The sequence below is a fragment of the Pseudonaja textilis genome, chromosome 2 (genome assembly GCF_049901715.1).
Source record: "Pseudonaja textilis isolate UNSWEBS1 chromosome 2, rPseTex1.2, whole genome shotgun sequence".
NCBI lineage: Eukaryota > Metazoa > Chordata > Lepidosauria > Squamata > Elapidae > Pseudonaja > Pseudonaja textilis.
The window spans coordinates 105,913,818-105,929,026 of record NC_141991.1 but is presented as its reverse complement, the minus strand read 5'-3'; the positions used below and the strand labels follow the sequence as shown (position 1 = coordinate 105,929,026).

The 15,209-nt window shown below is 40.0% G+C and overlaps 1 protein-coding gene across 2 annotated transcripts in view; it reads left to right on the top strand.

The window, feature by feature from the left end:
* Positions 1-9,035, top strand: part of MGAT5B (alpha-1,6-mannosylglycoprotein 6-beta-N-acetylglucosaminyltransferase B) — a 245,105-nt gene extending 236,070 nt beyond the window's left edge. Inside the window, exons 16-17 of one of the 2 annotated variants that reach the window (XM_026702067.2) lie at positions 3,451-3,722; positions 8,474-9,035. In XM_026702067.2, the coding sequence (XP_026557852.1) occupies positions 3,451-3,722; positions 8,474-8,672 (471 nt within the window). In that variant the 3' untranslated portion in view covers positions 8,673-9,035. The remainder of the gene's footprint in view (positions 1-3,450; positions 3,723-8,473) is intronic. The other variant, XM_087924789.1, reaches the window with a different exon arrangement.
* The last annotated feature ends 6,174 nt before the right edge of the window (positions 9,036-15,209 follow it).

The window sequence follows — 15,209 nt, the reverse complement described above, 5'->3', positions numbered from 1 at the left end:
AATCAATGGGAAAAGTATTCAAATGTCTACGCTTGCCATGCTTGCTATTTTCTTTTTTCTTTTTCTTTTGAAAATTTTATTTGGGTTTTCACAAAAACAAAATACAAATAAAACATCTTTTTTTGAAAATAGCATGGTCCCAGGTTATCACTTCTTCATACAGACACAAAAATCAATTTCATGCTCATTTTTATATTCTACTCCATATCTTATTACCGTTTTATATTTTCTACATAGTTTTACCCTCTTTTAATTTTCTCAACTTTATTTTAATTATCTCATCTCAATTCAAATCATTATATTTATACCTTTGTCTGTCCTGTTTCAATTTCATATTATCTTTTCTTATTAAACAAATTTTCATTTGTTTTCCATTCAAACTCTTATTTAAGCTTCAATGTATACCTTTAAGATTATAGCATTCAATATAATGCATAACCTCCAATTGAATTCTTCTTGGTACATTCTTAAAATACACACTATATTCTTAAAAAGAAAATATGTATGTATGTATGTATGTATGTATGTATGTATGTATGTATGTTGTGGCCCCGATTCCTGAGCCTATGCTGTCAGAGGAAGAAGACCTGGAAGATGAGGAGGAGGAATTGGGAATGCCTTCCTCCCCAGGACCTTCCTCTCTGGCAATGTCTTCCTCCCTGATAATGCCTCAGGTTTCATCAGACAACCGAGAACAGCCTGAGATTAATCAGGAGGAAGGCATATCGGAGCAGCCCCTGACAGGGAGTCAAGAGGAAGAATGTTGGCTTGATCCTAAGCAGCGTCGTAGGGAGAAACGTGAGCAGCAACGTAGGAGGTGTGGGAGGGTCAGAGAGTGAGCTGAGTCATTGAGCCACACCCCACAGGGGATAAAAGTGGGTGTGTTTTCAGCTGGAACTTTGTACGGGACAAAGTTTAATCTTACTTCAAATTTTCTTCGTGAATGATTTTTGTGGACTGCCTTGTAATTTTCTGTGAGTAGATTTTTATTTGTTATCAGTTCGGACTTGGCAGGCAGAGGGTGTTGGAATGCCAAGGATATTATCAGTTCCAAAGAATTAACTCTGTGAAGTCCTAGACAGCTTGCCTGCCTTTGTTTGTGTGAGCTTGTATTTCATCTTTTGGGAAAGAAGAAAAGTGAGACAGAACATATATATGTAAATAAAACACACATTCCATTCCAATTCAATTCTATCATTAATATTCATTAAAATCTTAACATCTTTAGCATTTCTTTTCAATTAAATATCATGCTTCCTTGGGAACACTTATAAACTTTCCATAGTTAATTCTTTTTTTTCCATATTTCTCACTTATATTTTTATAAATCATTACTAATAATTAAAATGTTCCCATTTAATTCTCTCAATCACTTTAGTTCATTTATTTATTAACAAACATTCCACTACATTACAGTAAATATTTTATCCATCATTTTAATCATATTTTCTAAAATTATTTCTGTTTGTAATTTAACAATGCTATCTTATGTACCTTTGCAGAATCCCTTTTGCAATTAAATTTTCACCCATTATCTCTAAACAAACTTATGATTACAATCCTTATATCTTTTCCCTGTTTCTCCATTTCTTGTTTCTGTCTTTTACAACTTCTTTTCCTTGCCTTCTTCCCCCTCTTCTTCTCCCTCCCCTTTTTACCCCCTCGTCTCTCTACTTCTAACTCTCTCATCTGTTGCTTTCTAATATTATACTTATCTTTCAAATTGTTCTTCTTCTTTTTGGTTGTTTTTTCTAGTATTAAACCTTTCACTCTCTTTCCCCCTTTTCTCCCCCCCCCCCACTTAAAATTATTTGATCATTAAAGATGGCTTCTTCTTTGTCCCAATCTTCTTGTTCTGCAAGCATTTCTTGTTGTTTCTCATAGTTCCAGATCTCCATTTCTAAGAATTGAAATATGAAGCCAAAAAACCTCTCCCTTCTTGTGCATCTTCTTTCCATTTTTAAAGTTCCATTTTCAGTTCTTCTAAGAGTGATACCATTTTAAAGACTTTTAAACAACCACCCGGTTAATTTTAGTCATCTAAATGCAAAAACCAAAAATCACCAAGTAATCCAGATAATCCAAGGCTGTTTCTTCTTGCTTCTTTTTTCCACTTTCTCTTCCTGGGGTTCTATTATTTTGTTACTAAGTTTCAATTAAGATGTATCTTTGAAGAATCTTGTTGAAATTTCACTGTAAGTTCCTTTTAGTTACAGTTCCATTCCTTAGTTCCAGGCAGTCTCCTCCATTTTTCCAGATCCTGCCCTTTTATTCTTTTTTTTCCCCTCCTTTCCTGCTTTTAAAAACTTTTAAATATCCAGAAATCTTTATTATCCCTTTGACTTTTATTTTCAGCTTAGATGCCTATTAATGTCAAAGTGGATTTTTTTCAATTTCTTGCTTAAGTCTCTTAGCTGTCAGTATAAGGAAGGGAAGGAAAAAAACCCTACTCCTTTCCCTTCTCTCTCTCCTTTGCAGCTTCAAAATCTTCTTTGGGAACAATGTTATTAAATTTAAATTCCAGGGTACCTTACATTGTTGCTTTTTCGATTTAACCCAGTCAACCAAAACTTTCTCTTCTTATCTTCCTCCTGCACATTCTTTTCCGGTTCAGTTCTTTTTTGAGGTGGCCATTTCTGACCACCGCTGCAACCACCTTCGAGAAAGGGAGTAATGGCCAGCTGGGGAAGAGAGATGCAGCTCTCCTCGACCCTGCTGGCAGTCTCCCCCCTCTTCACCACCTCTACGGGGTGGCTTAGCCCCAAAACCAGCCAGCTCGGGGCACTCTGGCAGCGAGCACAGATCGAAACCACGCACAATCACAGATTTTGGTCTGTTGCCAAAGAGATTCAAACCAGAAGTCGCCATGCTTACTGTTTTCTTATTTTGCATCTCTGCATTAATAGTAAGTATGCATTCAATTTTGGAGAAAAATAGATTGTATTTAATTTGTACAATATAGAGGTTGTATCAGCCTCTATTCACATAGAATACATTGTAACATGCAATCGAATGAGGGAGACTACACTTTCCCATGCAGCTGCATAGTAATTACTCTTTTTAGGCCAGTTCAAGATCAGAAACCAATGTGTAAGCTTATATGTACCTCCAGAATTTTGCACCTGGCAAGTTGATAACCAAAAAGGGGTGGGCAAGAAAAGAAAGTGATATTAAAACTATGGCATCTGAATTAACCTGCAGTCTTAAGAGACTATTGGGGGCATGTTTGACATTCAAATTTGTCCTTGGTATAATCTGGCATCTTCTGGATGCATTGGGGTTACAGTTTCCAGGATTCTCGGGCAATATGCTGGCTAGTAATTGTGGGAGTTATAACTCTGGAAAGTTCCAGATTAGAGAAATTCAGATCAGGTGACATATTTGCAGCACTGTCTTTTGAAATGTCTTTGTAACAAATGTTGTTTTTTTTTATCCCTCCCAATCGGATAGGATTTCTGTGCTACTGCTGCTCTACCAGACAAGTCCAGCAGCCCAACTATGCAAAGCTCTCTCAGTCCTTTCATCCTGCAACCCAATTCAACTGCTCTGGTATGGTCTCATAATGTGACCAGCAGCCATCTTCCAGCTTGGCCCCCAGTCAAATCCCTGCAGGTGTGGCTATCTGAGGCTGGCCAAGCATGCACCAGAACTTGTCAGCAGCACAATTTAGTCTGTGAGCCTGAGTTTTTCAAGTTCCTGAACAAAAAGGAAGTGTTCCAGCAGTAAGTTTATTTATTTATTTATTTTTGTCAGTTGCTCACAAGATAATAGGTATAAGTAAAAACATAGTTATGAATACATGGATACATATAAGAAAATAAATAAATAAAAGAAACAATAGGACAGGAACGGTAGGCATGTTGGCGTGCTTATACACCCTTCTCTTATTCTCCCAACCAAAGATGTTCCTCTCTTCTTTATGGAACTTTAAAGATGTAAAATTCCAATGCAGGCTTTGGAAGCTGATTTGGGGGAAGCAGTAAAGGACACCTTGTTATCTTTATCTATACTGATGCTGAGTTTTGACATTTAGGCAAGACTATATTGAAAATTAATGTTTTGTATCCGAGGTGGAGTCTTATGGCAAATTTGAAGAGAGTGGCATGTTAAGCTTTTTACAGTTTCGGATTACTGTTTCAAAATTGATAATGCCAAGAAAGAAATATTACACAAAGTTTTATGCCATCTTTCTCCAACCTTTCCCTCTTAGATCTATTGAAATGACCAATCCCAGAATTCTGTAGCTATCAATATTGATTGTCTCAAAATATCTAGGGAGCTTGGGGGAAGGCTCAGTAGGAGGTATCAGTCCCTGTTTCAGGAATAAGGAGTCCCTAATCTTTGAAATATGGCAGAACTACAGTTCTTAGCATCTCTCAGTGTTGGAAATGCTTATTGATGCTGTTAGTAACTGCAGTTCAGCTACAGTTGGAAAACAATGTTTCTCCATATCTGCCCTAATTCAAAAGCTATTTTGCTCTCTTGGCCCAATTAGCTTAAGGATAGGCAGGAGTTAGCAATAGCAGTAGCACTTAGTCAGCTTCACAGTGTTTTACAGCCCTCTCTAAGTGGTTTACAGAGTCAGCATATTGCCTCCAAAAATCTGGGCCCTCATTTTACCCACCTTGGAAGGATGGAAGGCTAAGTCAACCTTGAGCAGGGGAGGATCGAACTGCTGGCAGTCAGCAGAATTAGCCTGCAATACTGCATTCTAACCACTGCACCATCACAGCTCTTAACTCTTAAAATTAGTCTTGAATTAATGTGTACATTTTTCAGTGATTTGTTTATTTTTGCTGCCAAATCAACAAAATGAAGTCCCTTTCACAAATTAAACTAATGTCATGAAAAATTATTGTGGTAGCCAGGAATAAGTTTTTGATGGGAAAACCATAAGTTCTGTTCAGTTCTGGTACTCCAAATATAGCTCTCTGGCTTCAACAACAGCTTAAAGACATCCAGGGCTGGGCTCCTGCCAGTTCACACCGGTTTGTGTGAACTGGATGTTAATTTTACATGTGGTTTGCCAAACCTGTAGTTGCAACGACTGGCTAGCCCCACCTACTCCACCCCACCCCTCTCAGGAGTCTCCACACAGCTCGTTTTGGATCCCAGGTAAGTGCAGGGCCTGTCTGGGGGCTCGGGGAGAGTGAAAATGGGTCTCCCAGAGGCTCTGTAAGGCCAGAAAGAGGCTGGTTTCTGGCCCCCAGAGAGCCTCCGGAGCCCTGGGAGGCCATTTTTGGCCTCCTGGAGGCTCGAGAAAAGTCTCTGGAGCCTGGGGAGGGTGAAAACAGCCCCCCCCCCCGGTGCAGGAGGCTGACTAGGCCATCCAGCAACCGGGCAGAGAACTGGTTGCCAAATTTTTTGAAGCCCACCCCTGAAGATATCATATCCCTTCGTTCTATCTTAGAGCCATGTGCGTCTACTTCTAGCTGCATCTGACTCACGGTTTATAGCCAGTAGAATGCAGAGTAGATCTCACAAGCCTCTCTCACAGACCAGAGACTGTAGCTGTTTATTTCCTGTTTTAAAATGGTTCCCCCTCCCCCTGCAAATGTCTCCCTGACATTTGTTTAGTGTCCCTTGCACACAGTGCAAAAGACAAAAAAAAAATATTTGGATAGACTTTCCAGTTGTATTGAGGATGAATAGCTTTACGCAGCTGAAAGATGTTGGGTTTTGAGGCACCATTATTCTCTTCTCATCTCCTTCCCTTTTTATCCCTCTGTCTATGAGCATGCATTTGGAACACACAGGCACTGACATTTTAACAGAACATAAATCTGCCACCCAGCTCCATACATAGCTCTGGACAATTAAAATGGGTGCATTATCATTTTTGTCACGGCGGCCAAGCAGGCAATTTGAGTCCGAGTGACATTTTTATATGATAAATAAGAGCCAGAGCTGAGATTCGACTTGCTAAGCCGCTTTAGCTCCTTACAATTCAACCATTTTAGAGAAATTGCTAGGTCAGAATCACTAGTTCAAATCATAGTTTATTAAAGAGACGGCAGGACATTTACTGAGAAGGTGAGGCAAAGCTGGAGCAGAAGCTGCAACATGGGACCTTTCAGGCAGTCTGAACTTCAGTTCCCATCAACCCTTGTCAGCCAAGTCAATGACAAACAGGTGTGGAAGTTGTAGTTTAAAAGAACCGGATGGCTCCAAATTGTCAGTAAGGATATATTACTTGGTAACTTTCAGTGAAGTCCAGAGATAAAAACTCCTAGTGTTATTATTAGAGATTTAGTGGGTGATGAGAGGTTAAGATATTGGACTAGAATAAATAGACTCAGCTTCAGCTTCTGGTCCAGCCTCAGCCATAAAAACTCATTGGAGGACTTTGGATCAGTTTCCCTCCCTCTGTTAGGCTGTAGCTGTAAGGAAAAATAAGAGGAGGGAAATGACTGTATGCTGCCTGAAGCTCCTCAATGGAAGATGAGTTATAAATATAATAAATGGCTTTTTCAAAACCTTGCTCTCCTTGTTACCTACATTCATCCCCTTCTACTTATTATTAATTTGATGCTAATAGTATCGCCAGCTGCAATCATCTGCTATGTTATGGATTCCCAGTGTTCTGACCCAGCCTTCACAAGCAATGAGAAGCCATTTACTCATGAGTAAAACAAGCCTCTTTTTAAAAACAGGGCAGGAACAGTCTTTATTCATGCTGGATAGACAAAACCAAAAATAATTCATCACAAATGAGAGTCTTTTCCCCTTATGAAACAGGGCACAGTCTCTGTTCACATAGAACTCAAAATAAAAAAAGTCCTTCAATGATTAAGCCAAGCAGAAATGCTCTGTTCACCCCGGCTGAGGGAAATTCACAACCTATCATTTCCCAGCAGAGAGACTCAGTTGGCATCTCAAATACAGAGTAATTAGTCCTGACAAACCTGGTTCTGGCAAAAGAATCCAACTTGATTGATGTATACTAGAAAATGAATGGTTGTCTATGATAACAGGACACTCCCAAACCCCTACTATTTATTTCCTAGCCAGGGAAAGAGCTGACTAGAGTCTGCAACTTATTTTCCCTGAGAACTAGCTTATTGCCTTCCATTGCTCTCCTCTCCTCTCCTCTCTACACATATGCGCATCTAGGATGGGCCCTGTCTGTTCCTTCTCCTCACTCAGCTCAGGCCCTAAAAAGAGCTGCCTCTCCACTTGGGATTGGATAGAAGGCCCCGGCTCTGCATTTGATTTTGCTTCCTCATCAGAGCCTTCCAAAGGCTCTGAAACCGGCCCAGGCTCTCCTTCCCACTTCTCCTCGTCTAACTCTGTTGTTAGCTCTGCTGGCAGCCGATGGGTCACAACATCCGGAGTGTCCCCAGGAATCAGGAAGAAGGAAAAAATGGGTGCTTATTTTTTTAAAAAAAATAATTCTGAAGGGATCATTATGATTACGATTAGGAAGAACATGGATCAGGAATCTGTGTCTAAAAGATGTTCTGACTCAGAGAGATAGAAAGAATGGAAATGTTTATTTTGAAAATCAATTACTATTTTGAAAAGCACCTACTATGAAGTAAAATACAAATTCTGGGGAACACTCATTGCATTGGCCTCTTTATGGTTGCTGGCATTATCTACAGTATCACATATTAGTTTAACCTAGATTTTCTCAACAAATGCTTTTCTGATACGTCAGGCAAGAGTGCCAATGATTTCCCTCAAGAATGCTAGGCAGACTGATGGAAGTTGAAGCCCAGCACATCTAGAGGGGCTCACCATTGGAGGAGTGTGGATTAAGCATCTATAAATTAGATCAAGAACAGGTTTGCTGCCAGTTTGGAAATTTATGTGTCATTTCATTACTGGTTAGCCATGAGATAGTCTACAAAGAGATAGAGAGATAACTGGACATATTAAAGTGAATTTTGTCAAAGAACAAGAAACATTCAAGAAAAAATAACAAAAACAATGATACTATGTACTTCCTGAGAGATGTTTCACCAGTTTAGAAGAGAGTTTGACTCCATGAAACTCTTCTGTTCCTAATTATCCTCACTGAAATTAAAAGTAGGTCTTTTATGTAACTCTTTTCTGTGCTGGGCTAAGAGCAGTTTGGTTGTGCATATGTGTAAATATCAGTGACACCAATTGTAAAAACAGAGAGGAACTCACGGTTCAAATGAAATCCCAGCAGAGGTTTTGTTTTTTTTAATCCTCCAATTGTGGATTTACTAACAACATTCAACTTGACCCTCAGGAGATATCTACAAGCATAAGATTATAACCCCTTAAGACAATACGCATCACACAGATATGCTCACCAAAGAGAGCATATCTGTATGTTCTCGTCCTCTGTGCTTTAAATTGCATTGCGTTAATAACCCTGTGTTTATTGCTGGGTAAAGTGTTAAATGGTCCTTAATACTGCTTCCATGGAGATGACATCTCAAGAGCCCTGCTAAAATCTACCCTCACAAAGTTCTTACTGAGTCTTTCCTTCACTTTCTAGGCTCAACATTGTTTGTGACAGCACAGAGTCTGAGATGAATCACCTTTATCCAGCTGTGGCTGAAAATGTCCAGGAATGCTACCTTCAGAAGGATCATCTGTTATTCAGCTGTGCCGGATGCAATACCAAGTACCAGCGTCTCTGCCCATGCCGTGATTACCAGAAGGGACAGGTGGCACTCTGCAGGGACTGTTTGTGAGGCAAGTGTGTGGCAACATATCACATGCACTGAGTGACTTTTTTTTTCATAAACTCTTCTGCAATAGTCAAGAAGGATCTGGAATTCAAGACAATTCCAAGAAGGAACTTATTTCTGAAGACTTGCAAAAATGCTTGGATGCCAATGATGTTGGTTTTGCCATTCAAGGATGAATAACTCTTTTAATGTTCCTTTACAACTCTTCTACCACACCCAAAATCATTTGGCACCCCTGAAGGAACTTAGAAGAACAAGCTGAATATTTTTCAGAAAGCAAAGCACCTCTTTAGGCTCTCATCTTCCTGAAACATTATTTTTTATGAGGAAAATAAGTTCAGATTAAAGCAGGAAAGTCATGAAATAGTATGTGTGTGTGTGTGTGTGTGTGTGTGGTTTTTTTTTTTTTTTTCAAAGTGGCATGTCTTCAAAATGCTTGCTTATCTCTTTGGAAAGAACAAATCTTAGTAGGCGTGCAGACTAAGCAATGGAGTATTTATATCCCCCAGTGGTGTTGCTTTGAATTACATCTATCACAATCTCTGACAATTGGTCATGCTATCTCAGGTTTATGAAAGCTGCAATCCCAAACTTCTGGCTATTGCCTAACCCTGCGATAAAAGGTGACATGGGATGAAAAGGAAAAGAATAAGAAAGTACTTGCCAAGAGATGTAGTGCAGCATATTATTCATTTTCATAGCTTTGTCTGAAATGGTACAGGGTTTCCTGCCTAAGCAGGGAGTTGGACTAGAAGACCTCCAAGGTCCCTTCCAACTCTTCCCTTCCCTTCTTTGCCCAACTGATACATTCCAAATGTGTTCAGGTATAATCCTGGCCACATTTTCACCTGAAACTATTGTGAGGCCACTGTAAGTAGGAGCAGATCTGAAATGCATCAGGTTAGGGGAACGTGAAAACTACTGTATCTCATGCAATGCTGTTGTACTCAGCTTACAATCATTCGTTTAGCAACTGTCCTCAACTTCGACTGTCCGAACTTACAGTGGCACCGAAACAAATGACTTACAACCAGTGTTTGTACTACAGTCAAGTGATCAAATTTGCATGCTTGGAAACTGGCATGTATTTATGATAGCCGCAGCATCCCAGGTTCAGGGGGTCACTACTTGCCACCTTCCCAGCTGACAAGCAAAGTCAATAGAGGAAATGGATTCACTTAAGGACCACATGAGTCGCTTAACAATTGCAGAAATTCACTTAGCAACTGTGGCAAAAAGGTCACAAAAACCAGGCATGACCCATATAACAAGCATTTAGCGGTGGAAATTCTGGCCCCCATTGTCATAAATCACTGATTACTCGTACCACGGAGTCATTACTGCAATTAGAAAAAGGCAAAAAGGTGATAGGATATTGGAAGCTGCCTTATCCTAAGTAAAGCAACTAATGCATTAAGCTCAGGAGTATGTTTATTCATTTAAGATGACTTCTGGGTGGTTTTCTGCTGCAAGGAAGACCTCTGGAGCAGACTTGTGCCTATCAGGATTTGATATCTGCCACTGGAATTTGAAAAAGCTGATAATGGTATTATTGGTCTAGGGATGGGCCCTCAATATTTTCCTCACTGTCATTCTGAGTGAGACAGATTTTGCATTTCTTCATTGTGGGGGTGGGGGGTGGGATTTGTTTGATTTGTACTTCAGTATAAAGGTTACCTGTTCATTCTTCCAATACCTGCAAATAAAATGGAACAGAGTTACAGTCCACAATCAGTGCCAGTAATGTGTGCCTATCAGTCAGTATTGCCTTTTTGAATTGCAAACTGCATTGCAACATTCCAGGCACGTAGCATTAGGTGCTTAATATTAAAGATTGCAAAAACGTGATATAATAAGACAGTCAGCAATAGAGAAAAGTGGTTTTATGGAAAAGTACACACCAACATGCAGCTGTGCGTGTCATGAAAAAGCCCGTACAAAATGTATGAGAAGGAAGGCACATAGTGTGTATGAAACCTCAGGTGGCTTTGCAGGGAAAAAAAAAAGAGAATAGATCGAAGGAATTTATAGTGGAAAAATGAAAACATGAGTGAATTTTCTAGGCTCAACCATCTTTTGCTTTTAAGCCTAACAGGTATGGTGGTCATTGTGTTCAACTTACAGACTGAGGCCTCATGGTTTCAAAATGACCAGGGATTTTATCATTAATTACACTCATGTGCCATTCATTCTTAGAGATAGTAGGTAAGTAAACCTTTATGGTGTTTTTTGACCAACATGGGAAGGGCGGGAGGGGGGGAAATTAAAGATATCAAAGAAACGTAGCTGGAACAATATTTTTTTTACTTTACTCTTGTAGAAGCAACATTACATAATGGGTGATGGTGGTTTTATAGTCTGCTATACATAAAAGGAATGCATGATGTCACCACTCTTCAAAAATACCATGAATGCCGTGTCAATCTTATACTGTAATTGAACAACACAGCCAGCAAGAACTTGCTACCATAAAGTGCCAGGCTTTCCTATAGACAAGTTCCCATTTTCTTCTGCTGTTAAGTGGTTGTGCTTGCAGTTCCGAGGCAAAATTTCTATAAGATTTTTAGACAGAAAAACAAACAAACAAACAAACAAACCCACAAACCAACAAATAAATGTGCTCAAATCTCCAGGCTGGGTTAGAAGCAAAGAAAATTTCAAAAATGTTCCTTTTCTGTGTAAGGGAACCTTTCTCTTTTTTCTTACTATTTATTCATAGTCGTGTACTTAAATATATGGGGCAGTTTGGGCCACAATATAGGCCTATGTGCCCCCTCTGAAATCTTTCTGTGTAAATTCTCTGACAACCTTCAAGAATGATTGCCTAGTTGTGATTTTTTTTTTAAAAATGGCAGAAAGGGAGTTATCACATGAGCTCTATTTAACTAAATAAATGTGATTTTAATTGCATGCGAATGAAATGAAATTTGATTTTTTTTCCCCAGGCACTTCATGAAATGCAGCCATCAGCATAAAGACAGCCCTTGGCTCAAAAACATTGCGCATCATGAGTGCAAGCTGTTGACTTTCAGTGAGAATATGTATTCCAGGGACTGATAGGTTGTTATTTGGTACCAACTTGACCTATGCAACTAAGGTTGTATTGTGCCAAAGTGGATCAGGCAATGGTTTAGGTGAGAGGAGCTATTTCTCCCTCTCCATTATCTTTCTTTTGTTTTTACCATAACAAGTTTTACAAAAAAATACACAAAAATGTTTCCCCCCCACCCTCCTCTAAACAACCAAGATAGGAGTATGGAGGTAGGAGAGATCCCCAATTTATTTCCCTACCTTCAGGACACCTTGACTGTGTTAACTCTCGTCCCATCATCCTCAGCTAGGATCAATGGGAATTGTGCTCTATCACAGGGCACTAGATTGCTAGTCTTAGTTATTTAATTTTTTGGAAGCCATTAAGTGACAGACAGAAGTGAGGGAGTTATTGAGAAGACAAAAGCTCTAACCCTTTGTTCTCCTTGCCCCACCTATATTAGATATTTCTTGTATCCCCATAGGAACAAGAAGAAATTTAGGGAAGTTTAATTTAAAAAACAAAACAAAAAGTGTTATTTTTCCTTCTTGTTCTAGGGAAGTGATACATGCTTGAAGCAATGACCTCTCGTGACCATATTACAATTTTTAAGGGATTAGAAGTGATATAGTATCCTAAAAGTTGCTGCTAAACTGTAATTCTTAAAGCAAAAGAAGTGGGAGTTATTAAATACCCTGGGAAATATCCTATAAGCTGCATTTAATTCAATTTAAAGTTTTGTTCTGAACTTGTCCACTTTGTAGAACATAACTCTCAGCAGGTCTTTCAAAACTCAAATATGGCCTGCAGTGTGAATAAAATCATCCATCCCTATGCTAGAGATTATACTTGAGCCATTCGTTATCAGAGTGGAACATTAGAGGAAAGGGACTTAACTTGATAGTAACATATATTATAAAAACAAACATTTCAAGTCTCACTTCAAAAGTCTTCTGGAAAAATCAGGTCTTCACAACTATTTGAAAATCTGAGTTAGAGATTATTTGTTCTCTGAAGAAGGCTCTTCTAGTTGAGATGAAAATGACCTAGAACAGGGCTGTCAACCTCCCGGCCGGTGGGCCGGATGCATCATGCACTGGCCCATACCCGGTTTAATGAAGGGGGGGAAGTCCCGATACATCATGTGACGCTGCTGTGACAACGTGAGTTTGACACCCCTGACCTAGAAGATCACCATAAACTACCAGATGGAAACACAATGAAGCAATTGGGATCCAGAGGAAGCCTTCTCTTCTAGATCTTATTGGGTAGGTCAGTCTCAGGCTAAGAGGAGAAGGCAGCCTCAAAAGAGAATATCTATGTGTAATTAGAATAAAGGACTGAATTCAGTTGGACCTCTCAGTGTCACCTCTGGGTTTGGGCTCGGCGGTCCTCTATTATAACACTTTCATATGTCTTAATCCTGTTTCTTCTCCTTTAGTTCAGACTCAGGCAGATGCAGCTCTCTCCTCCCTTGTTCGAGAATTTTGAGGGATTTCCTGCAAATGTTTATCATGTTGTGGGCGGAGTGGGGGGCTTTCCAAACCTTCTGGAATCTTTCCATAGTGCTGGGATGGTGCTCAGTTATGATTTGAGCTTAGGGATCATAAAGGCACCATTTAATTTGATGTGAGATACGCAAGCCCATTATTATTACTGCTATTTTTATTGCTTCTATATCCTGAATTTTCTAAACAAGTTACTTAGCATGGATACAGTCTTGCCCTATATAAATTTATGCACAATTACAGGAGGCTCTACTTCTTTATGGATTTGATTCTTGGTCAGCTGTGATTCATATCCCATACAAGTTCTAACAATGGGGCAAAACTTTGAGCAAAGTAATGTCTGGTTTATAGCCTGCCTCCATCATGAACTTCCCAGGTGGATCAAGCAAGCCAGACTCTTTCAAGTTCAACCCATTTGGAAAGCCAAGGTAATAACCTTGGTACTGGATTCTGGGTGAAATGAATGTATTGTAGATGATAGTCTTTTTTAGCACAATGATAAAGAACATGAATGCTTTCCATTAAACATATTCAGAGGACATTGAAATTCCATTTTTTTTCTTTAGTGTAGTTTTGTGGAACTCTAAAACTAAACTAAATACTGTATTCAAATAAATGGAAAGTGGCTTGCCTGGCTCTTCTATAATGTTATTACTTAGCACGAGAGCCTGCAGAAAAGTATAATGACTTAAATAAGTACTGACTACTTTCCCAACCCTTATTCTCCTTTGAAGCACAATAGGAGTTTGGTCTGCATGAGGAGTGGCGAAGGTGTCCGCAGGGGGTCATATTTTCTTTGGTGCAAGTTGATGGCAACAGAAAACCCATAGGCTCTGCTGTATGTTTGCAACACTACCCTGTGGAGTTGTAAATCTATGGGATTGTAAACACCCTTCTTTGCTACTTCTCTGCCTACAGCTTCTCTCCTCCCACTTCACTTACAGGTGGAGGGAGGGAGAGAGAGAGAGAGAGAGGAAGGAAGGAAGGAAGGAAGGAAGGAAGGAAGGAAGGAGGGAGGGAGGGGAGGGAGGGGGAGGGAGGAAGGAAGGAAGGAAGGAAGGAAGGAAGGAAGGAAGGAAGGAAGGAAGGAAGGAAGGAAGGAAGGAAGGAAGGAAGGAAGGAGAAACCTAGTCTTGGCTTCTCTCCTGCAGTTTTTCTTGCCAAGGGTATCAAGTGAAGTGGAGGAAGAAAAGGGTTTTCTGCTGACAGTTCTTTCTACAGAGAATGTCAACAGAGGAGCTATTACCTATTACTTCTTTCTCCCCTCACCCCCTCCTCTTTTGCCATGGATGATAAGTGAAGTAAGGGTAGCAAAGGAGAGGATATAGAAAGGTGTTATGTCTCACCTGTGCCCACGAGGTGAGAATCCAAGTTTCCAAAGGAATATAAACAAGCAGACAAGACCAGTAATGACAGGGTTAAATTCCTTTGGCTGGAGAAGTCCTTGGCAGTCTCCCACAAGCTGCCTGCCAAGTCCAATAATAAAGCAAGAACATAAATCACAGGCAAATGCCACACACAGAATTTGTCAAAGCTTCTACCCCAAGTTAACAAGTTGTCCCGAACGAGAATCCAGAGCTAACATGCCCACTTTTATTCCCTGAGGGGCGTGTCAGTCTCTCATCTCAGTCCCTGATTTGTCCTTTCCTTCTACATTGCATCTCACGCCTATGCCTGCATCTTTGCCTCGCATCAAACCAACATTCTTCCGTTTGATCCTCAGCCAGAGGCTCCGCTACGCTCTCCTGATTATCTGCCGACACCTGAGGCACAACCAGGGAGGAAGGTCCTGGGGAGGAAGGCAATTCCAAATCCTCCAGCAAAGCAGGCTCAAACCTCAAGGCCAAATCCTCCTCTTCCTCATTGCTCAAGTCTATGTCTTCTAACAGAGCAGGCTCAAACCTCTGAGTCACAACAGAAAGGAATGCAGAAAAACAGTTTTTTCTCTGGTATTCCATGTAAAGAAGCAGGCCTTTTTGGTGCTGGAGAGCTGCATAGAGT